At 40.2% G+C, this 25,110-nt stretch overlaps 2 protein-coding genes across 2 annotated transcripts in view; one reads left to right on the plus strand and one right to left on the minus strand.

Annotated features, from left to right (window-relative positions):
* LOC113467160 (nephrin-like) overlaps window positions 1-12,919 on the plus strand; it is a 16,898-nt gene extending 3,979 nt beyond the window's left edge. The window contains exons 3-7 of the mRNA XM_026823189.1: window positions 2,736-2,895; window positions 6,017-6,310; window positions 11,654-11,950; window positions 12,483-12,631; window positions 12,905-12,919. Coding sequence (XP_026678990.1) covers window positions 2,736-2,895; window positions 6,017-6,310; window positions 11,654-11,950; window positions 12,483-12,631; window positions 12,905-12,919 — 915 coding nt within the window. The remainder of the gene's footprint in view (window positions 1-2,735; window positions 2,896-6,016; window positions 6,311-11,653; window positions 11,951-12,482; window positions 12,632-12,904) is intronic.
* Window positions 12,920-13,021: 102 nt separating this feature from the next.
* LOC103508643 (transient-receptor-potential-like protein) overlaps window positions 13,022-25,110 on the minus strand; it is a 35,483-nt gene continuing 23,394 nt past the window's right edge. The window contains exons 16-17 of the mRNA XM_026823190.1: window positions 13,576-13,696; window positions 13,022-13,347 (exon numbers count right to left, since the gene is read on the minus strand). Of these exons, the coding sequence (XP_026678991.1) occupies window positions 13,022-13,347; window positions 13,576-13,696 (447 nt within the window). The remainder of the gene's footprint in view (window positions 13,348-13,575; window positions 13,697-25,110) is intronic.

A 25,110-nucleotide genomic window follows, 5' to 3' on the forward strand; every position in this document is an offset into this window, starting at 1 on the left:
TAGTTTTTTATTTATTTATTTTTTTTTAGCTTCAACTTCGTTTGTTTATTATTTCGCGTTTATCCTGGGTGCTATGTCCGTGTTCTCTTTGATCTTTCTGTTTTCCCCTGTCTCTTTCCTCTGGTGACAGCTTTGCCGTTTCAAAAAAATAAATAAATAAAAAAAATAAAACAAAGAAAAAATAAAACGGCCTTTTTGTTCCGTCGTCAAATGAAATGGAAAACGGGGAGGGAGAGGGCCGTCGGGTTCGGACGTTTTTGTATGTTGTAACTTGTACGTTTTGTATACCTGTAAGCGTGGTATATTTACAAAGATACAAACTTCGTATTACAAAAGTATATTACTCGTATGGTGTATTGTATACCTAGAGGTTGAATGGCAGAGAATGCCTCAGGCATTAATATGTAATATTGTGATTGTGATAAAAGTTTAATGGGTCACATGGTCGATAATGCCCTTGGAATGGTAATATTTTGGGAAGGTAGGTACAGATTTTTAATATCAACTTCCTTTTTTTTATTGATGTTCATGGACTTGGTTATAAAATTTATTGTTTTTGTAAAGATTGAAAATATGAATTCCTATAAATTATTAATTACAACAATTAAAGTTTTTTTAAAAAATATATAATTTTGTATGTGTATTTTAAATGTGTCTCTAGGTACATAAGCTGATGTCCCTAGAGGTACACTAGCATGATGTACTAGTGGACAAAAAAATTGAAATTTTCAAATTGAAATTCCCAAGACCAAGGTGGTATAGGAACATAATTTTCTCGCTAGATGAATGGAAAACAGTATATATTTACTTCTCAATTAAAAAGGACAAGGAAATTCGGGACTAAAAAAAAAAGAAAAATAAAAGTTTAATTTCTGTCCCTAGGTACGCACACTGACCCTACTCCTACCTACTGATAACCAGGGTGGATCGAAATTATCAAAAAGCTCAACTTTACCTAAACGTACAGATTTTTTTTGGGGGGGGGGAGAAAGAGACTTTTGACCTCTTATTACAGCAGCTTCAGTGAGTTAGCCCCTCATGTCCAAACACATACCTTCACCAGTAGGTGGATGTGTACCTACTCAGATATCACGTTGAAGTCTTTGTAAAATCACTCGACCTTTTTTCCAAGAGGTCGAAAAAAAAGAGGTAATAATATTTATCATTTTATTTTCCTTTGTGTCCTCAAGAGGAAATGAAATGAAACCCTGGAGGAGTTGAATATGGAATGACAAAGTTGGGAGAGGGAGAGATAGAGGGGGAGAAAAAGAGGAAGGGAGGGAGAGTTTCACCCTCTCCCTCCCTTAGAGGGGGAGGAATTAGAGGAGAGGGAGAGAAAAGAAGAAAGGGGGAAAGAGAGCACATATTATGGACTGTACTAAAATGGTAGGGGTGATTTTTCTTTGTTAAAATAAAAAGCCCACAAGTATTACGATAATTTATTGTCTTCTTCTTCTTTGTGTTCTCCCTCTCCCTTCTCTTCTTTTTCTTCTCATTCTCTTTTTTACGTTCCTTATTCTTCTTCGTCTTCATCTCCTTCTTAGTCTTCGTCTGTTTCTTTTTCTTATCCTTCTCTTTCGTCTTCGTCTCCTTCTTCTTCATCTTGTTTTCTTCCTCTTCCTTCTCTTCTTCGTTTTCTTCTTCTTTTTGAGTTCTTTTGAATGTCGGGATTGAGCCAGGATAGATGGGGGTGGGGGTCTTTAATAACATTCCTTGCTTCTTCTTCTTCTTCCTTTATTTCCTTTTCTTCTTTTTTTTTTTCTTTCTTCTTCGTAATGTTTTCGTTTTGCAAAGTTTTTTATTGGTCAGATGAATGGCTGGCCAATATGTGCTGTGGTGATCAGTATAATATTCCTTTTCACAACGTTTCTTACCTCTGAGTTGATTATAGTTAGGTACCCCATACAGAGAGATCGAGAAACCCCAAACGAGTTGAGTAACTCTTCTTTACCTTTCTGTCCCACGTTGCTTAACCTGAATCTGCTAGGCCGCGGGTTCGATTCCCGCCCGGTGCGGATTTTATCCTGATGGGATAATGTTCGTTCTCGGAACAGCTGGCTCTCTCCTATCCTGTCTTCCTTCTCTCTTCGATTTCGGGACGGTAAGACCATAGCAGTTACAGTTCCCTCTGTCAAACCTCTTAAAAAAATAATAATAACCTGAATCTTCTTCTTCTTCTTCTTTTCTTCGCCTTTTCCCGTGTACAGACGGGGTCGGCGTTTTTCGTCAGCCTCTCAATCAGCCCTAACTAGGGTGATTGGTTTGGGCTGACATTTGCTTTTGGCTACAAATTTTACGAGTGGATGCCCTTCGCACTCAACCTTTACTGTATCTTTAGCAGGGGGAATTCAGGCTGGTAGTCCTCCCTGTTTGAAGTCCCCCAGCCAGACTAAGCTGGTCTACTCCCTGTTTAACGTCCTCCAGCCAGACAATTTGCTTAACCTGAGTGTATTTTTTTTTTTTTTTTCAATAGGTTTGATAGAGGAAACCGTAACTACTACGATCTTATCGTCCCCAAAGCGAAGAGAGAACACAGATAAGATAGGAGAAAGCCAGCCGTTCCGAGAACGAACCTTGAAGTTTAGGATAAAATCCGCCCCGGGCGGGAATCGAACCCGCGGGCTAGCCCTTGCAAAGCAGACGTGCTACCAACCTAGCTAACTAGGCTAGCAATAAATAAATAAATAAAATATTTAGAAATACCTAGTTACACCGTATCCTCCCCTGTTTTTCAGAACGTACAGTTGTACAACAACATCAGTGCCGGTGTTATCGTGAGCAACCAGAGCCTAGTGTTACAGAACGTCAGCAGAGCCAGGGCCGGACATTACACATGTGTGGGGAGCAACGGAGAAGGTGATGGACAGAGCAATGCTGTTAGCCTTGATATCAAATGTAAGTTATTCTTCTCCGGGTCTTATGCCTGTCTCGGTGGTGTAGTGGTCAAGACGCTCGCCTGGTAAACAGGAGGGCGTGGGTAATCCCAGCCGAGGTATGGAATTTTATCCTCAATATAATTTGAGGATTTGACCACAATAATAGTAATAGCCTACTACTGGAGTAAAGAGACTTTTCAGTCCTATGCGAGCAGTCTCTGGTTGGTTTCTTAGCCAGACCCTTCGAACTTTTTTTCCAATTCGTTCTTATTGCAACATTTGCAACTGTAACTTATCAGTTATCAGCTGGATAATCCAGATTCCAGATATAGCTCTCAGGTGCTGGCTAAGGATTCAGAAATTAGTAAATTTTTGGGTGTTTCGTTAGGTTTGAATCATTAAACCTGTGTGTGTTTAGAATCTCATTTTGAAATCCATATAGGTCAATGTGAATTGGCACCAGCACCAAACACTTTTATGCTATACTGTAGGAACTAGGGACACCTAGTCCTGTAAACTATTGGAACCTGGACAGTACAGTACGTACCCAAATCCTGTATGCTAAATACCACGGCATCCTTTTTCCGCTCACAAAACACGAAACTTTTGGTTAATGTCGGTGCAACGCTTGGCGGTATTTTGCCGCTTTTTGGCGGTTTTGGGCGTAATTTATTATTATCTCGGGAACGGTATGAGCTAGAGACTTGAAATTTGGTATGTAGTCCACAAAAGTGACAAGGATGTAACTCGTTCACGCGAGAGAAAAGGGAAAAGCTGCTGAAACACACCCTTACACGAGAAAAAACTACACAAACATATTTTGCGTTAAACAATGCCCCGGAAATTAACAGTACCACAATGAAAACAAATGAAAATAGAAAAAAAACTCGCACATAAAGGTACATAGTCTGCAAAAAAAAAAAAGTGGTAGGTACAGAGAACAGAGGAGAGGTAGAAAGTACCTACATGAGAATAGAGAAGATCCGAAGCTCCGAGCAATTTAATAAAACAACATCGGTGGCAGGAAATCAAATGGGTTAAAGCTTGTAGTGGGATATAGTGCATGTTGTCATGGGAGAAATGACCAGTAAGGTCGGTCACACACGGGGCGTTTTCTTGTCGCAGAAAAGGAGTTTTTTACTTGATGAGTTTTTAAATATTTTGACCATTAGACAAACACTGATAGAAAGAAAGAAGAAACCCCACTTGGCATCCAACTTGCACTAACAGATTAATTGGGGATATCGTTAATCGTCCAAAAAGGTGTAATTAAATAGACAACTTATTATTCCAAGGTAAGGCCATTTATTTACAAATGATTCACCATCACATTTAACCTCTCTAAATCAAAAATTATCTGTTGAATAACTCTGTTTAGGGGTGGGACAACAACATTTTGGGGCAGTTAAAAAATCCTACTTGGCTGACAGTTCGGTCCAAAGATGACATCCTAAAATGCCTGAATACTAAATAGAGCACCACTAGGTACTTCAATATAAACTTCTATTATCCGGGATTTAGGATTAGGTGAAACGCGTCAAAGGTTTACTTAAATTTAAACTTCTATTAGTGAAGTCCCGGATTAAGTTACTGGTAAAACCCCGCCAAAAGTTTATTCAGTGAATTTCGCGCTGCCATTCCCATACCGTGTGTGGTTAGCCTGACCCAAAGTCCAAGGTTCACAATGACCACAGCTGTGTTGGTTTTTAATGAATAAATTGAATAATATTGAACCCGTTGTGGGAGTATTGAATAGGTAAGAGGGATGAAGGGGAGGGAGAGAGGAATAATTGGGAAGAAGGAAGCAGGGAAGGGGGAGAGGAACAATAGGGAAGGAAATTAAAATATTCGGCAATCAGTTCCCAAAAAGGGGAAACGGGATATTTTTGTTTCCCGAAAATTTCGAACTTCCCTGTACATTTTCCCAGGCTAAAACTCTCCCAATGTCACTCGCTCACTCGACGTAACTATTGACCTACAAAATTTCCCTCCTTTGTTCTTCATTCCTATCAAGTGTTTCATTTTTTATTATTATTGCATCTATTGCTATTTTTTTTCTCTCCTCTCACTCCCTCTCTCCCCTCCCCGGAATTTGTGAGGGGTGAGATGATGGTGGGGTGGGTGATATTGAATTTTTTTGCTTGTTTGAATGTCAAACATTAGTTCCTGTCCTTCTTCTCTTCCTCTGTCTTCTTCTTCTTTGTGTTCTCCCTCTCCCTTCTCTTCTTTTTCTTTTCATTCTCCTCTTTACTTTCCTTATTCTTCTTCGTCTACTTTTCCTTTGTCTTCCTCGTCTTCATCTCCTTCTTAGTCTTTGTCTGTTTCTTTTTCTTATCCTTCTTTTTCGTCTTCGTCTCCTTCTTCTTCATCTTCTTTGTTTTCTTCCGCTTCCTTCTCTTCTTCGTTTTCTTCTTCTTTTCGAGTTCTTTTGAATGTCGGGATTGAGCCAGGATAGATGAGGGTGGGGGTCTTTAATAACATTCCTTGCTTCTTCTTCTTCTTCTTCTTCTTCTTCTTCTTCTTCTTCTTCTTCTTCTTCTTCTTCTTCTTCTTCCTCCTTTATTTCCTTTTCTTCTCTTTTTTTCTTTCTTCTTCGTAATGTTTTCGTTTTGCAAAGTTTTTTATTGGTCAGATGAATGGCTGGCCAATATGTGCTGTGGTGATCACAAGGAACATTTTGTGTTATTCTTTAAGAACATTTTTTTTTATTGGGATGCCTTTGCTTTGTCTTCTTTTGTTATTGAGATGGTTTCCTTTTCTCTATCCCCCACCATTCTCTTTCTTTCCTTGTCCTAATCGCATTCTTCTTGTCAATGTCACAATTGTCGATGTCGATTTTTTTGATGAATATATCCGTTTTGACTGTTCTAAACTTGATTGAATCCAATTTTTTGTAGTCTGTAAAGGAGAAAAATAAGGCTCGAGGGGGGGGGGGATTGCGTCCCTTCGCCCCTCTCCTAAACTCGGCCCTGAATAGTTCGTTTACCTAACATGATCAAATGTCAGCCCAAAGCAATCACCCTAGTTAGGGCTCATTGAGAGGCTGACGAAAAACGCCGAAGAAGAAGATACCTAAATAATAATATTTAACAATCTATATCCTGTTATACCTAATTCAGCTAATCTTTTTCCCCCCGCAGACGCTCCCGTGTGTCGGCCGGGCCAGGAGACCACCATCGGCGTAGCCCGCAACGAGGTGGCCAAAATCCATTGCGAAGTCGAGGCCAACCCCCCGGCCCTCGAGTTTCGCTGGAAGTTCAACAACACGTCGGAATCCACGGAGATAGAGCGCCATCTGTTCAGCGTGGAGGGAAGCCGCAGTACGATCACTTTCACGCCATCGTCGCAGAGGGACTATGGCACCCTGCTGTGCTGGGCGAAGAACCCCTGGGGCGCTATGAAGGCGCCTTGTGTCTATCATGTGATCCCTGCCGGTAAGTGGCGGTTTTAACGCTAGGATTCAATTCCCCTCAATAGGTTTACAGTGGACTTCCCAATTTTTTTAGCCCTTAGTAGGCCTGGTAACCTAATTAATTGCCTGTTAAGTTGCAATTGATTTGTATAGGCATGACAGGGCTGTTAACCTAACAGCCTGTTAGGGGATAAAGAAGGTTGGTGAAACCCCCCCTGGGGCGCCATGAAGGCGCCGTGTGTCTATCATGTGATCCCTGCCGGTAAGTGGCGGTTTTAACGCTAGGATTCAATTCCCCTCAATAGGTTTACAGTGGACTTCCCAATTTTTTTAGCCCTTAGTAGGCCTGGTAACCTAATTAATTGCCTGTTAAGTTGCAATTGATTTGTATAGGCATGACAGGGCTGTTAACCTAACAGCCTGTTAGGGGATAAAGAAGGTTGGTGAAACCCACCTCTACTATTAGAGGGGTGTGTTATTATAGTGGAATCGATCAAATCGACCCCGGAAAATAGAGATAATTCTCTCCCTGCCCCTTCCTTTCTCTCTCTCTCTCGCGCACTTAGTCCATACTCTCATTCTAACACCGCCATAAAGTAACAGCTAAGAACTTGATATTGGGAGAGAGAGAGAGAGAGAGAGATATGAAGGCGCCTTGTGTCTATCATGTGATCCCTGCCGGTAAGTGGCGGTTTTAACGCTAGGATTCAATTCCCCTCAAAAGGTTTACAGTGGATTTCACCAATTTTTTGTAGCCCTTAGTAGGCCTGTTAACCTAATAGATTGCCTGTTAAGTTGCAATTGATTTGTATAGGCATGACAGGGTTATTAAGCTAACAGACTGTTAGGGGATAAAGAAGGTTGGTGAAACCCATCCCTACTATTAGAGGGGTGTGTTCCACTAATTGATCAAATCGACCCCGGAAAATAGAGATAATTCTCTCTCTGTCTCTCTCTCTCTCTCTCTCTCTCTCTCTCTTTCTCTTTCTCTTTCTCTTTCTCTCTCTCTCTCTCTCTCTCGCGCGCGCGCACTTAGTCCATACTCTCATTCTAACACCGCCATAAAGTAACAGCTAAGAACTTGATATTGGGAGAGAGAGAGAGAGAGAGAGAGAGAGAGACAGACTCACTCTTTCCCTTTTCTCTCTCCCTCTTTCTCTCCCAAGAAACTGGTAAGGTCATGATTTTCTAGAAAAAAAAGGGCTATAAAAAGCGAATGAGAGAGGGAGAGAGTAGGAGGAAGAGAGAGAGATGCTTATATTCCCATAATTCTACGGAATTTCGTCCTATTCCATATTTGTCTCAATTTTAATTTTATTATCTCCCCCCCTCTCTCTCCCTCCCTCCCTCCTTTCTCTTTTTCTTCCTCCCTCCCTCTCTCTCTCTCTCTCTCTCTCTCTCTCTCTCTCTCTCTCTCTCTCTCTTTTTTTTTTTTTTTTTTCTCCTCCTCCCCCCCTCTCTCTCTCTCTCTCTCTCTCTCTCTCTCTCTCTCTCTCTCTCTCTCTTTTTAGGTATTTTATGTTCTTCATAATTCTTGTTAGTCTCTCTCTCACTCTCTCTTATGTTATCAGTATTTTATTATTGCCTCACTGTTGTATGCGCGTTCTCTTATCAATCCTCCCTCTTCTTCTTTCTTCCCCTTTCTCTCCTTTCCCCTCATTTTCCGAATCCTCGACATCTTTTATCCGTCGATCTTTATCCTTTAGCTCTCACTCTTTCTTTTTTCTCTTTTCCCTATTCTATTTTTTCTCGTTTGAGAAGAAAGAAGGGCAAAAAGAGGGAGAGGATAATCCCTACTGATGAAGGATTCCTAACCTAGAGATTGTGTGATCGCATCCTGTTATGAGCGGAAAGAAAAATCAAATAGACACTGTGAACCACTCACATATCTAGGTAAACAGGCAATCAAGATTTTTTTTACGAAACCAGAATTCTCTATACCCTCTTATTTATTTTTTTTAAAAATACAATTTTAAAACTTTTCTCTCTCTGGGTTGTTTAAATAAACAAAAGAATTGAATAGAAAGATAGAAGAGATAAGCTCTTTCCCTTTTCTCTCTCCCTCTTTCTCTCCCAAGAAACTGGTAAGCGAATGAGAGAGGGAGAGAGTAGGAGGAAGAGAGAGAGAGATGTTTATATTCCCATAATTCTACGGAATTTCGTCCTATTTCATATTTGTCTCAATTTTAATTTTATTACCTCCCCCTCTCTCTCTCCCTCCCTCCCTCCTTTCTCTTTTCTCTTCCTCCCTCCCCCTCTCTTTCTTCTTAGGTATTTTATGTTCTTCATAATTCTTTTTAGTCTCTCTCTCTCTCTCTCTCTCTCTCTCTCTCTCTCCTCCCCTCCTCTCTTGGGAAGAAGGAAGCAGGGATCCTTTTCTGCTACCCGTCTATTTACATTAACCTCACCCAGTAGCACGCGATTGTCCAGATGGTCACCCGTCCGGATAACACCCAGGCGCAACGTTGCTTAGCTTGAGTGACTCCATTGGAAATTGAAGCATTCAACGTGCTATCGGCGCAGCCGCAGACTGGCTTTTGGCTTTTCTTTGACTCCAAAGTAGAATAATGACCTTTTCGTTTCAGACTACATGGATGAGGATGAGAAAGCATTTCAGCATTTGAATTCCAACATGTACACACCGAGGATAAGCCTCACTGTTGTATGCGCATTCTCTTATCAACATATCGCTGCCTTTCTCTCTCCTCCTCCTCCTTTCCCCGCATTTTCTAAATCCTCTAGCATCTTTTATCCGTCGATCTTTATCCTTTAGCCCTCACTCCTTTTTTTTTCTATTTTCCATATTCTATTTTTTCTCATCTTGAGAAGAAAGAGGGGCAAAAAGAGGGAGAGGATAATCCCTACTGATGAAGGATTCCTAACCTAGAGATTGTGGGATCGCATCCTGTTATGAGCGAAAAGACAAATCAAATAGACACTGTGAACCACTCACATATCTAGGTAAACAGGCAATCAAGATTTTTTTTACGAAACCAGATTTCTCTATACCCTCTTATTTATTTTTTTAAAAATACAATTTTAAAACTTTTCTCTCTCTGGGTTGTTTAAATAAACAAAAGAATTGAATAGAAAGATAGAAGAGATAAGGAAGAAGGCGAATAATGAGGGCAGAGGCGAAGAAAATAAAGAACGAAAGGAAGGGAGAAGGAGAGAACAAAAATATACAATAAATAAACAATTTAAAATTCACGCAAAATAAAAAATGGTTAAAGTTTAAATGGATAAAGGAAGGGAAATAAGGAAAAAGTTTTTTTTTGTCTGAATTTTTTTTTTGTTCGTTGTCTGTCCTCCAAAAAGAATTTCCTCAGTCGAAATTTTTCTACGGATAATTTCTCGAGGCGATTTACCTACCTTCTGGTAGCGTACAGATTTTTCGTTAGACAAAAAATATTATGGGGATATTTCTTGTGATTTATTTTAGATAAGTTCGTACCTGTAGGTGTTACATTTTTGAAAGCCCAAGAGTGTGCTTTTTGTGTACTTCGGGGTAGGAGGATACAATAGTAGGAGGTTCAAGGCTCCGTTATGGACACTTTTGTGCGAAGGTCGATGGTGTATAGTCCCCTCTGTGGACGCGCACTTAGACGCTTTAACACTGTTTTGTCGTTCGCGCCGTTCTTTGAGAATGTTCCTACACTTGCTAGCTTTCTTTTCTTCCTGTATTATCTCGTGAAAGCTGATAAACTCGCTAGATTAGAACTCAAATGCTGCAATAAAAACACGGAAAGGTGAGGGCGAGGGAGTGAGAATTTCTTATTTAATTTTTATCTTGATCGCACGTAGAATCTAATTAAAAATGCATAATAACATAAATGCAATTATAAACCTCACACCCAGCGAGTTTTTCCTATTTACACTTCGCTCGGTAATAAAATTCTCAACTTCTTTGTAACAATTGCAATATTTTTCACCTCTTTCCTTGTATATTTATCGCCCCATACTCCTGGTGCACTGTAGGTGTAGGGTAAGTGTACCAGTTTTGGGCCCATGTGCTAGTTATTGGCCCCACAGTCCATCCCCATAAGTCTGCACTTGGCAAACATTTTCAAGATCCAAGGTTATCAAAAGGTAGCATTCTTTTTTAAACCTTTCTTTTGATACTACTTGGACTTTAAAAATGTTAGTTAATTATAGACATGGGAGGTGGACTCACTGAGGGGCCAATAACCAGTAACTAGCACCTTTTTACAAGGCCCCCAACTGGTACAGTGGTACACTTACCCTGTTTATACAATGTAAGGGAATTTATGCTCTGTATTTGAAACTAATTCACCCAGACCCCCCCCCCCGACCTTGGGTAAATGTACCAGTTTTGGGCCCATGTGCTAGTTATTGGCCCCACAGTCCACCCCCATAAGTCTGCACTTGGCAAACATTTTCAAGATCCAAGGTTATCAAAAGGTAGCATTCTTTTAAACCTTTCTTTTGATACTACTTGGACCTTAAAACCGTTAGTGAATTATAGACTTATGGGAGGTGGACTCACTGAGGGGCCAATAACCAGTAACTAGCACCTTTTCACTCGTACAAGGCCCCACAACTGGTACAGTGGTACACTTACCCTGTTTATTCAATGTAAGGGAATTTATGCTCTGTATTTGAAACTAATTCACCCAGACCCCCCCGACCTTGTTATACTCAAGTAAATTTTGCAAGTACCTATGGAATAGTAAGTTATCATCATATACAAATGGCTCTGGAAGTTATGCTTTCTCTTGTTTTATTAAGTTATGCTCTTTGCTGTGTTATGAGAACTATATTTTGTAGTACAAATTTTGTATGTACTCTACAATAGCTCCCAGATGTAATTCTAGTCGAGTTAGCAGATAAATGATCTAGTTTAAGAGATCAATGATAAGATGTACTCTACAATAGCTCCCAGATGTAATTCTAGTCGAGTTAGCAGATAAATGATCTAGTTTAAGAGATCAATGATAAGAAATTTAATAGAGAAGTCCTATCCTGTCTTCCTTCTCTCTTCGCTTTCGGGACGATAAGGCCTTGGCCCAGCTACTCACTATCAGGTAGACCTGACAGGCGGAGCTTTTCAGCCGCACCTGTCAGGTCTCTCTGATGTATGTGTGCTGTATCAGGGAGACCTGACAGGCGGACCTTTTCAGCCGCACCTGTCAGGTCTCTCTGATGTATGTGTGCTGTATCAGGTAGACCTGACAGGCGGACCGTTTCAGCTGTACCTGTCAGGTCTACCTGATAGTGAGTGGCTGGCCTGAGCAGTTACAGTCCCCCCCTATTAAACCTTTTAAAAGAAGTAGGTATCCCTTTTTCTATTCTATTTTTTTATTTATTTAGCTTTTCTAATCGAACTTCCTCTTTCCCTCCCCAGGTCCCCCGGACAGTCTGACCAATTGCTCAATCCTCAACAAGACCGTACACGGCCTGAGCGTCGAATGTCAATCCGGTTTCGACGGCGGTCTCCCACAAACCTTCCTCCTCGAGTTGTACAACGACCACAGCCACGTGAGACTCACCAACGTGACGTCACGTGAGCCCCACTTCACCGTGGAGGGGTTGGGGTCGGGGGTGGGGTTCGACATATTCCTGTACGCTGTGAACAGCAAGGGCCGGAGTGAGCCCACCATTCTCCAGGCACACACGCTCAAGGCCGCCGAACCGAGAACGGGTAAGTGCAACGGGGGAGAGGGACTGTGGTATTAGAAGACTGCTGGATGAAGTTGTTTGACTACGGTATTAGTAGATTGGTGGAAGGTGTTTGACTGGAGTTCGACAGAGGTGTAAGATTTAGGTGTTTCACTATTAAAATATGTGTTTCATGAAAACGATGAAACATCTGCTACATTGGATTTGGGTCCCGTCGCACATGGAAGCGTAGTCGTCGACTAAAAAACCAAACCTATGAAAATGATACTCTCTAGTCTCTAGTTAGGTCTCTTGTTCATGAAACGCGTTTCACGAGTCTTCACCGTGCCTTAGACCAACCACTCACTATCAGGTAGATCTCTACCTGATAGTGTGTGTGCTCATCAGGTATCAGGTGGGCCTGACAGGCGGACCTGATCAGGTGTACCTGTCAGTTCTACCTGATAGTGAGGGACGGGCCTTAGATGGAGGGACTCTTTACTTCAATCACTATTATTACTCGTAAAATAATACCTAACCTAACCTAACCTACTCTTTCCTTCCTGTTCCAGCAGGCATGCCAGTGCCGATCCACATCACTCCATTACTCGGCTTCCTAGGAGCGGGAGTAGGATGTCTTGTGTTCCTAGCGTGCATGATCATATGTCTAGTACGCGTCAAGCATAGTCGCTCCACTAAGCGACACTCTAATTTTTTTTTTTTTGTTCGTTGTCTGTCCTCCAAAAAGAATTTCCGAAATTTTTCTACGGATAATTTCTCGAGGCGATTTACCTACCTTCTGGCAGCGTACAGATTTTTCGTTAGACAAAAAATATTATGGGGATATTTCTTGTGATTTATTTTAGATAAGTTCGTACCTATAGGTGTTACATTTTTGAAAGCCCAAGAGTGTGCTTTTTGTGTACTTCGGGGTAGGAGGATACAATAGCAGGAGGTTCAAGGCTCTGTTATGGGCACTCTGGTCTCTGGTGCGAAGGTCGATGCTCTATAGTCCCCTTTGTGGACGCGCACTTAGACGCTTTAACACTGTTGTGTCGTTCGCGCCGTTCTTTGAGAATGTTCCTACACTTGCTAGCTTTCTTTTCTTCCTGTATTATCTCGTGAAAGCTGATAAACTCGCGCGTGCCGTGAGTTGCATGAGGTTGGTGGGGTTGGGGGCTTTCTTTTTGAATATGCGAGGCCCGCAGTCTTGTTGAGGTTTGAGAGGGGTAGGGGCGCTTGGCATGGGAGGGGCGGTCGGTTGAGGGGAAGGGAAGATGGTGTAGGGTAAGGGGGAGGAGCTTGGTTTTCGCAGCGTTGAAGAGGGCGTGGCTTGTAATACATTGATGCTGGGAATGTCACCGCCTTGCTGTCTGGTGAGATCGCCTGGACTTGATTTGACACTCTTGTTGGATTTGACGGTCAAATGATTGTCGTTATCTGGAAACAGAACGGAAGAAATTACAACGGTTGATTAATAATTGCGGAGATAGTACTTTGATAAGTTCATCTCTCTAATGATATCAATAACACTTACACCGATTTTCCATACCTTACCTTATTTTTTCATTACAAATTTACATCAGTAAATGGTTTCTTCAAATTCAATTGACCCCAGGGCAATGATCTCTAAAAAAAACCACCAGGTTCATTCTTCATTCGACTTACCACCAGGTTCATTCTTCATTTCTTTGGCAAACTCGCTGATAAGTTTAACCAGACTGCTCTGCTCTGTGGTCGGCATTGGGGAAGTACTAAATCTCATATCTTTTCCATCAGGACTGGGCGTACCCTCTTGCAAAAGCCCACTCTACCCCTTGCCTTGAGATCCTTAACCAATGCTACAGCCTTTGCAAGACCTAGAGACTCACTTGTTGAAGCTCCGCCACTTTGAGCAGGCCGCATCGTGTTCTTCCCAATTTGGATCCTCGGACGGGTTAAGTGCCCCAGTGGACGACATGGTGCTATAGCAGTCCTTCCTCTCCAGTTCCGTGAAGTACCACAAGAGCTGGTTAAGGCCACAGGCGAACGATAGCAGGACCAGAGTGTAGATGAAGAAGAACTTGACAATGTCGATAATCATGCGGCCCAGGGAGATCTGAAGAGGCCCGAGGTGAGGGTTGATGGAGAACAGATGGACTAGCTTTAGAGCGCTGTGAAAAAATGGAATCAATCAGTCAACCAACCAATCAATCAAAGCAATGGGTTAGGTTTCAACTGAAGCTGGGGGAGTCAATGGAAAGTAGAGTTGAGACCGCTAGGTCCGAAACTAGGGTTGGCCCAAAAGTCGTGATAAATCACATCTGTGGTGGAACAACCTTCCCTATGCATCAAGGTCTCATGAACCAATAAAATCCAAACAAAGCCTTTTGTCTTCATAATTGACCAAAGTTATACATATTTTGTACCCCAATTATGTACCATACAATATTGAACATGGTTTTATACTGTAAAGACATTAATTAGTTCGTTGATGGAGTCATAATTATGTACACTTGATGGAACCTAAGCGAGAGCTATCAATATCCCCGACTTTCGATATGGGATAAAACTTCAGAAATGGGCGAGAACATAACCGTTCCATATCTTCTGATCTTAAGCTGACAGTCTCAACAAAGCACTACTGACGACCCAAGACCACTCAGAAAATGGAATCAATCAGTCAACCAACCAATCAATCAAAGCAATGGGTTAGGTTTCAACTGTAGCTGGGGGAGTCAATGGAAAGTAGAGTTGAGACCGCTAGGCCCGAAACTAGGGTTGGCCCAAAAGTCGTGATAAATCACATCTCTGGTGGAACAACCTTCCTTATGCATCAAGGTCTCATGAACATATAAAATCCAAACAAAGCCTTTTGTCTTCATAATTGACCAAAGTTATACATATTTTGTAATTTGTACCCCAATTATGTACCATACAATATTGAACATGGTTTTATACTGTAAAGACATTAATTAGTTCGTTGATGGAGTCATAATTATGTACACTTGATGGAACCTAAGCGAGAGCTAACAAAATCCCCGACTTTCGATATGAGATAAAACTTGCGAAATGGGCGAGAACATAACCGTTCCATATCTTCTGATCTTAAGCTGACAGTCTCAACAAAGCACTACTGACGACCCAAGACCACTCACCTGAACACATTAGCGCCGGCAAACAGTCCCTCAGCAATGAGCTGAGGATCGAAAGCGTTCCAATGTTCTCTGCCCAGGAATTTGCTGCTCTCATTTGCCTCTATTTCTGCCTGCTGCTGAACATATGCCATAGCTCTCAGCATGAATACTAGCACGTACAGCAGATTTCGAGTGAAATCGATGAAGTTCCACATGTCCTTCAGATATCTATAGAGACCGTCCTTCCAGACCTCGCAAGTTTCTTCCCAGATGTATCCTGAGGATTGGAAGGCAAGGATACAATATAAGTACGTTATTTATATTGGTAGTAATTACTTAAGTCACTTAAGTGATTGAAGAGCCATCTATCACCCCATATCAGATGGCACTGTCGTAAAAGAAGCACTGAGAATCTCTTTTAAATAGTGATTACTGACGTACAATCAAGAATGCTACCCCTATTCAACAGGGAATCGAACCCCGCACTTTCTAGATGACAAACAAGTGTGTTACCAAAGGATACAATATAAGTACGTTATTTATATTTGTAGTATTACTTAAGTCACTTATCCATCTATCACCCCAGAAGTCTATCTTAACATGAAAAGAGGTAGAGACGGCACTGTCGTAAAAGAAGCACTGAGAATCTCTTTTAAATAATGATTACTGACGTACAATCAAGAATGCTACCCCTATTCAACAGGGAATCGAACCCCGCACTTTCTAGATGACAAACAAGTGTGTTACTACAGGACCACAAACTCTCCTTAAGTGGATGGAATCATCTTATGTACCTACATCATCCCAAGTACACTTTTTGTATGACAAAATGTGCTCCTAAAATGTCCAATGTTTCACCTACTAAGGGGGACTAAGTTTCACCTAAGGGGAAGTAAGTTTCACTTACCGGCAACATACAAGAGCACCAAATACTCCAAATAGGATGGGGCGAGACCCCGCTGCTGCCCGGTAATGTGGTTATCAGTAACGCCCAAGTATTCCAGAAGAATAACATCCGCCCGTTGTGACACCAGGAGGAGAAGAACTGAAACAACAATGAGCCATACATAAGAAACATGTCAATAAACAACAATGAGCCATATTCGATACTGCGGTAGGCGGTATTTTGACAGCTTTTTGGCGGTTTTCGGGACAGCTTTCGGCGGGCGGAAAAGAAAATCAATAGGATAAGCAAAGTCGTGTGATGTTCACACCAGATTTTTAATTCAAGAAAAAGTATTAGGGATGTTAAAAATGGGAACATGGTGTAAAACTCACAAAGAATTTGAGATTTGATTTGATTAAAAATAGCAAAATGGTGTAACATTTGATTTGAAAAAAAAAGCAAAATGGTGTAAAACTCACATAGGGCTCTCCCTCCTTGTGAACAATTTCCTCGTATTCCAGCAACAACTCGACAGCCTCCACGAACTCCGAGTTGATGGCTTGCAGTAGAGCGTCCTTGGGTTCGACTCCCATCACGATGAGAAGTTCTGTCATCTCGAGGTTTTCGCCCTCAATGGCCAAAGTGAGAGCAGACCGGCCCAGAGGATCTACACAGTTGATGTCGATGTGATGATTTCTGTACGCTCGCTTGATGCACCTGGGATAAAGTATTTAAATCTATGTTGTCGAGACAGTGCACGGTTTCAGTCGACGTTGATCGACGGTGTATCGATGGCGTCGAATACCTATGTTGGAAACACCTAAAGAACTTACATGACCGTCCTGAATGAGCCATACATTAAAAACATGTACAAATACATAAAAGCCATACATAAGCCATACATGAGCCATACATAAAAAACATGTACAAACAATAGAATAGAATTGAATAGAATATACCTTGTTTATACTACCAGCATAGGACAGAAAAGTCCCTTTACTTTCGCAGTCTAAACATACATAAAAAACATGTACAAATACATAAAAGCCATACATAAGCCATACATAAAAAACATGTATAAACAATAGAATAGAATTGAATAGAATATACCTTGTTTATACTACCAGCATAGGACAGAAAAGTCCCTTTACTTTCGCAGTCTAAACACTAAAACGTGTTAAAACATTTACAATAAAATGTGTATAGTAGAACATATGTATATCTAATGCAAAATGGCAAGAAGAGAGTAGAAAGAAGTTAAATAAGAAGGAACTAACATGAGTTGGCTGATAGTTCGATGGAGTGCGAAATAATAATAAACATATTGGACGGAATAAACTAGGGCCGATATTATGAGGAAATATCTTGGTATTCTCGGTTCTTTTTTTAAGAATCGGTAACTTAATAAAGATAGTCTGGCTGAGGGACTATAAACAGAGAGTAGATCAGCGTCTAGCTAGGGTACTATAAACAGGGAGAAGACTAGCCCAAATTTCCTCACGCTATATCAATAGCGAAGAAGATAGTCTGGCTGAGGGACTATAAACAGAGAGTAGATCAGCGTCTAGCTAGGGGACTATAAACAGGGAGAAGACTAGCCCAAATTTCCTGAAAGTATTTTCGGATCAATCAAGAATTCTGACCTTGGTTGAATGAAGACTAGAAAATGGGACAGTATCAAACTCCACTTCGACTCGAGGCCCATTCACACTTGTCGTTCGAAAACGAAAAAATATCGTGTCGTGCGTACGTGTGAAAACACTCATTGCCTACATGCCTAACGTGGACGTGGGAACATTACATTGCCTACAATACAAGGACATTTTGTGTCGTTCGGAAAAAAATCGTGTCGTGTGTAGAGGAAACAGGGGGAAAAGAGGAAAAGATTAAAATTTCGAGTAAAACCTGTGCTATTCGCGACGGGCAACTTACTTCCTCACGGTAGCTGTGTCTCCACGCTCGACGGAGAGCAAATATTTCTTCTCTTCCAAGGTCAGAGGTGTGGGAAGGTTGGGCATATCAAACGGCTGAGTGTGAACGATCCCCGGACCTTCTATCTCCACCCCCACCTGAAACCAGAAGTTAAACTGGGCTTTAACAACTTGGGATTGAGAATATTGAGATGAAACCAGAAGTTAAACTGGGCTTTAACAACTTGCAGTCTCGAACGTTTATTTTGGATATTTAAGTTGTTTACATATTTGCTTTTGTTCAATGGTCAAATATTCGCTCCTGAACTACATAGAAAAAATAATAACAAAAAATCAATTGAAATTTGAAACAAAGAAAATAATCGCGAGTGTGTGAGAATAATAAGCGAACACAAACAACTCGAAACATATTTTATGAAGTAACAACGGATTCACGGGTGAATGCGAGTGGTGAATTCGGTGCCGTTTTTTGCACTCATTTTCTGCTTCGCCAATTTTGTACGCTATGCTCTTTATTCAGATTTTTATTTATTTCATTTTAACTTTTGTTTGTTTTAGGGAAATGGCCTAATGGTCAAAATTCCAGACATTTGTAAACAAACAACTTTTGGTTGTTTTCTAAAATAGGGTTTATTGGTTTTGGTTAGTTAGTTATTATAGATCCCTCTCAGAACGGGAAGTAAATATAGAATAAACAGTTATAATTAAAATGCAAAATCTTAGCGGTAAACATGTGTTTGGTGTGAACTTACAAAAGGAGCATCAACAGCAAAGGTATACATTCAAACTATGGTTTATGGTAAACGGAAAAGGAAATTAGACAAATACCTTTAAGCAAATTTAGACGAGAAAGAATTCTACTCAAAGTAAGGCTGCAAAAAATAAAAGCATCGTTACTTTTGACGATTGTAGATCGCGCTACACCACACACACTACGGCACTATGGCGGTATCATCACAGCTGGGGAGTAGACAAGGATACACTTCTAGAACACTAACTTTTTTTATGTCGCTATGATCATCGCAAACAAGAAAAAAGAAAAACATCAAGTGTGGTTTGTGTACAAAGCGATTTAAAAACGTACAATATCTAAGCGTGGACAACGAACTTGACGAAGGGTTTCCGGATGATCTTGCCCGTGTCTGACATGCCACTGATCATATATAAGAGACAATAGTAGGGGAAGATGAGGATGATCTTGGACAAGTCTAGCAGCTTCTCCAGTAGAGGCTTACGACGAAATCCTGGCAGTCCGTCGTACCACATGGCCGCTAGGAGTTGCTGGATGTTGGAATGTGCCACGAACTGAAAGAAATTGGTCGGCAAGGGTTGATATTTGTGGGATTGACATCTATGAGTTATCAGTTTATCACCAATACCAGTGGCTACTTGTGCCAAACCACTCTCGCTCATTTCTCATCCTCTTTTTCTTTGCCTTTTTCCGTGTACAGACGGGGTCGGCGTTTTTCGTCAGCCTCTCAATCAGTACTAACAAGGGTGATTGCTTTGGGCTGACATTTGGTTTTGGCTACAAATTTTACGAGTAGATGCCCTTCGTACTCAAACCTTTGCTATTTCTTTAGTTAGGGAAATTCAGGCTGGTAAGCTCCCTGTTTAACGTCCCCCAGCCAGACTATCTCGCTCATTTCTCCGAGATGGTTTCATCAAGTTCTTTTTCACTAATGGGTCTTAGATATAAATTACTATTATCTTTATTTTTAGGTCGAGTGTGTGTATATCCTGTCTTGTTCATATTGTCAATTTTCGTTCCTACCTCTGAAAAATAATTATTAAAAAGGTTAGCTACTTTTTTTGTTTCCCTTTCAACTGAGATTTTTTTGCCTTCTATCTCTATCTCTTTTATTTCAGACTTCTTCTGGTTTTTATAGTATGTTACGTCATTGATGACTCCCCAGATTTTTTTCCTGTCTCCTTTCGCTTCGTTTATTTGTTTCTTTAGATGTTCTGTTTTTGCTTTTTCTATAAGGGAGTTTAATTTATTTCTGTATTTGTTGTAATATTGTTTCAAATTTGTGTTAAACGGTTGACTTTTAATAGCTAAGTGTAATTTGTCCCTTTTTTTCATAGATGTTACGAGCCCTTCCGTTACCCAAGGTTTTATTTTCTTGTTTGTTTTTTTGTAATTGATTTCCATGTTTTTATCTATTAAATTTTTTAAGGTCTCCAAAAAGATGTTCGTAGCTTCTTCAGCATTTCCACCTCTATAAATATTGTCCCAATTTTGACATCGAAGATCTTTTTCAAGGCTTTGTATGTTTATTTTTTTACTAATTGTTAGGCTTTGTTTACAGTGAAATTCAGTTTTCGAATTTTTAATATTTAATATTATTGGGTAATGGTCTGAAATATTCGAGTGGAGAATGAATGAGGATTGATCCGTGCCTGATCTTGCCTTTGTAAAAATATGATCCAAACATGATCTTGATTTTCTTCCTATTCTTGTAGGTCGTTTTAGCTGGGGTAGAAATTCAAATGTTGCTAATAAATTTAGATAAGAGTCGACATTTTTATTAGCGGTATCTAAAATATTGATATTTAAATCTCCTGTTATAATTTTAACATCAGCTGAATCTCTTGGGGTAGAAATTCAAATGTTGCTAATAAGTTTAGATAAGAGTCGACATTTTTATTAGCGGTATCTAAAATATTGATATTTAAATACACTAACACAAATACACTAACTAACATAATAGATAAAATAATGGACAAAAAGTTGAAATCATACATCAAAAAAATCGAAAAACTCGAAGAAGAAAATAGAATACTACACTGTAAAGTGAACGATCTTGAACAATACGGCAGAAGGTGGAATCTAAGATTCTTTGGACTTGAAAAAACCAATGTTGGAATCAGTGAGAAAAATGTTGAAGAGACAATGATGAAAGCTGTGAATGACAAGTTGAAAGTGAATATTACAGAAAAAGATGTTGAAGCATGTCATTTCACTAGCAAGAGCAAGAAATGTGTTATTGTGAGATTCAACTCGAGGAAAACAAGAGATGTGATTTATCAAAATAAGAAGATGCTGAAAGGTACGCCAATCAGCATAGTGGAAGACCTCACTCAATACAACATGAAACTCTTGAAGAGCATCAAGGAGAAACATGGAAAGGAAAACGTATGGACTACAAATGGGAAAATCAAATATAAGAAGAACAACAAAATCTATACCGTATCACCCAAACACTACTCCATGAACGCGGACTCCGAAGAAGACGAGGATGAAGAGGAAGACTTCAACTGAAACAATTCAAGATTCAAGAAGAAGATGATTTTTTTTTTTTCCTTTTTTTCATCTTTCATTCTTTTGATCTGGTTCGTTTTTTTTTTTTTTCTAGTAGCTCGTATTCATCTGCCACCCCCATTACCTGTTCTACTGCTGAATACCTTCTTCATTTCTTGCAATTCTATCGCATTTGTGACACGGTAAACCTTTGCTTTTTCTGTCTGACGAGTTAAAATCACTGCATCTCTCACCCAGACATATTTTATTCCAACCTGTTTAGCGAAGTTTCTCGTTTCTGTGAGTACCATTTTCCTTGCGGCCGTGATATGCTCGAAGATATATACAGGGGTTTTCTTGAAACCATTTTGAATATCTGCTGCTAGGAGTGGCTGTCATGTTGATTTTCAAAGGCTCTGCTCTTGCGCAGAATAAAGGTCAACATAATTGGGAAAATATAAATATAGGTTTACTTCAAATTATTTTTCTATGTATCTTAATCATAAAGTCATGAGTCATGGACTCGTGACTAGTCATGACCGACACAGGGTTTACAGGGGTTTTCTTGAAACCATTTTGAATATCTGCTGCTAGGAGTGGCTGGAAGTTGTTATTAGCCTTGTATCTTTTGTACTGATCAATCCATTTATCCTTCATGAGTCTCGAACTGAGCATTGCCACTATTGGACGGTCCCCACCAGCTTTCTTGGAGTAGACACGATGCGCTACTTGTACATCATCTTCACGGATGTTTTCCATTCCGATCACCTGTCCAATCCGTTCAACAATCGCCTTGACATTTTCTCCTTTGGTCTCAGGGACGTTTCTTATCTCGATGTTCATCTTCCTGTTTCTGTTTTCCAGGTCGTCCAACTTGTTTTCCAGAGTAATAATCTTCTCGTCCTTCTCCTTTATCATTCTCTCCAAAGCCTCGAACCGCTGGCTATATTCATTCTTGAGCTCTTGAACAAGATCATTTATCTTCGATTCCAGATTCTGGAATTTGTTATCAATGTAGCACTTCATATCGTCCTTTGGATCACTGACACCAGCCACCATAGAATTTGCATTTCCTTGGTCCAGCTTGAAAGTGGAGTTGAAAATACCTCCTGAAGTAGCTCTTGAACAAGATCATTTATCTTCGATTCCAGATTCTGGAATTTGTTATCAATGTAGCACTTCATGTCGTCCTTTGGATCACTGACACCAGCCACCATAGAATTTGCATTTCCTTGGTCCAGCTTGAAAGTGGAGTTGAAAATACCTCCTGAAGCCAAGGGAGGGGAGGCGTTCACGGTTTTGCATTCCAAACACTTGTACTTATCCTTGTTCATATTTACAAAGTTTCTTTGATTCTGTCCCACACAGAAGTAGTGGGCTTCCTTAGCACAACGGCAACACTTCAGGGAGTCATCCTTTAGTAGGATCTCATTACACTTACAACAAGTCAGCATGTTGAAATCACTTGGTGAAAAAAGTTACACACTGTATTTCGATCAAAAGAGAAAAGAAAAATAAAATCAAATAAATATTTTATTTTTGAAATTCACAACCTTCTCGGATGACAACTGATACCCAACTGACAACTGATACCCAACTTTTATGCTATACTGTAGGAACTAGGGACACATAAGTCCTGTAAACTATTGGAACCTGGACAGTACAGTACGTACCCAAATCCTGTATGCTAAATACCACGGCATCCTTTTTCCGCTCACAATATATAGATGTAGATCTGTCCTAAGACAGGTTTCAACACGACGTTCTCCACTTTTCTCGATCTTGGGCGTCCTCCTTCATCTGTTCAAACGTTCTTCCATTCAGCACATCTCTCAGCATTCCAAACCTCTTTCTTCCTATTGATCTCTTTCCTCTCAGCTCTCCTTCCAATCCACGCGAGAGAAAAGGGAAAAGCTGCTAAAACACACCCTTACAGGAGAAAAAAACTACACAAACATATTTTGCGTTAAACAATGCCCCGGAAATTAACAGTACCACAATGGAAACAAATGAAAATAGAAAAAACTCGCACATAAAGGTACATAGTCTGCAAAAAAAAAAAAAAAAAAAAAAAAAAAAAAATGGGGGGGGGAAAAGGGAAAAGGGGGAAGGGCGAAAGAACGTAAAGAGAAAGTACCTACATGAGAATAGAGAAGATCCGAAGCTCCGAGCAATTTAATAAAACAACATCGGTGGCAGGAAATCAAATGGGTTAAAGCTTGTAGTAGGATATAGTGCATGTTGTCATGGGAGAAATGACCAGTAAGGTCGGTCACACACGGGGCGCGTTTTCTTGTCGCAGAAAACGAGTTTTTTACTTGGGAGATAGTAAATATGTTGACCATTAGACAAACACTGATAGAAAGAAAGAAGAAACCCCACTTGGCATCCAACTTGCATTAACAGATTGATTGGGGATATCGATATCGTTAATCGTCCTAAAAGGTGTAATTAAATAGACAATTCTTTATTCCAAGGTAAGGTCATTTATTTACAAATGATTCACCATCACATTTAACCTCTCTAAATCCAAAATTATCTGTTGAATACCTCTATTTTGGGGTGGGACAACAACATTTTGGGGCAGTTAAAAAATCCTACTTGGCTGACAATTCGGTCCAAAGATGACATCCTAAAATGCCTGAATACTAAATAGAGCACCACTAGGTACTTCAATATAAACTTCTATTATCCGGGATTTAGGATTAGGGGAAATGCGTCAAAGATTTACTTAATTTTAAACTTCTATTAGTGAAGTCCCGGATTAGTTATGGTAAAACCCGCCAAAAGTTTATTCAGTGAATTTCGCGCTGCCATTCCCATACCGTGTGTGGTTAGCCTGACCCAAAAGTCCAAGGTTCACAATGACCACAGCTGTGTTGGTTTTTAATGAATAAATTGAATAATACCGAACCCGTTGTGGGAGTATTGAATAGGTAAGAGGGATGAAGGGGAGGGAGAGAGGAATAATTGGGAAGAAGGAAGGACGGAAGGGAGAGAGGAACAATAGGGAAGGAAATGAAAATATTCGGCAATCAGTTCCCAAAAAGGGGAAACGGGATATTTTTGTTTCCCGAAAATTTCGAACTTTCTCCTGGCTCAAAATGTATTAGTGGATTTGTAGGGAGGCAACGTAGTGGAAATATGACGCATACTTTTTCTTCTCTTTTGAAATTTGGGGGAAAAAAAACTCGGGGAGAATTAAAACGGATATTTCCACCCCTTTCCCGATTTTGAAAATTTGGATCGATTCGATCCCACAACCTCCTCCATACCTAGTTTAGGTTCCCTATACAAAACAGCGGGTTAAAACGACAATATAAAATTAATCTCGCAAAAAAAAGTTGATCTCCTGTGTAACATTATGGTATGCTCACTACTAGTTCCTATTGCTACCGCTATAGTAAACATAAGCACTATGCTCACTACCACATATGTAGTTCTTTCCCTATTGGTAGGTATAGGTACAGGGATCACATAATACATAGGTACCAGCAAGAAGAGAGTAGCAAAATTTTCAACAACATACTATTATTATTGACCTATGGGAAACGGTGACTCGGTATGAATTGTATTTCCTTGAAGTAAAATAATTTTACAGGGTTCCTCTAGGTACTTAGAAAGGTCAGATAGGACCCATACACGGAGAAAAGCAAAGCAAGCATCTCCACTAATGTTTTTCATGTTGCACATTGCATACTCAAATAGTTACACGGCGTTCATACAAAATTACTTGGCCCGAAAGCTACTTATGAGAAGTCCTAAGAAACGTGAACTCTAGCTTTTTTTAAAACTTTTCGAGCGTTCTTTTAACTTCAAACTTTTTACTTTTTGAATGTAGATCAAAATTTTCCTTGGGGCGAGGCTCGAGTTACGGTTCAGCCTTTATTAAGGATGAATTTTTCGTCAAATTCTATTCGAGCTCCTTTTTGGAATAGAATTTACCCTGCTTATAGGTACTACCAGAAGGAGACTGAAAAGTCCCTTAGCGCTCTTTTTAGTGCCCTCAATAGCAACAATTTGACA

Source organism: Diaphorina citri, unplaced genomic scaffold, assembly GCF_000475195.1.
Source record: "Diaphorina citri unplaced genomic scaffold, Diaci psyllid genome assembly version 1.1 scaffold419, whole genome shotgun sequence".
NCBI lineage: Eukaryota > Metazoa > Arthropoda > Insecta > Hemiptera > Psyllidae > Diaphorina > Diaphorina citri.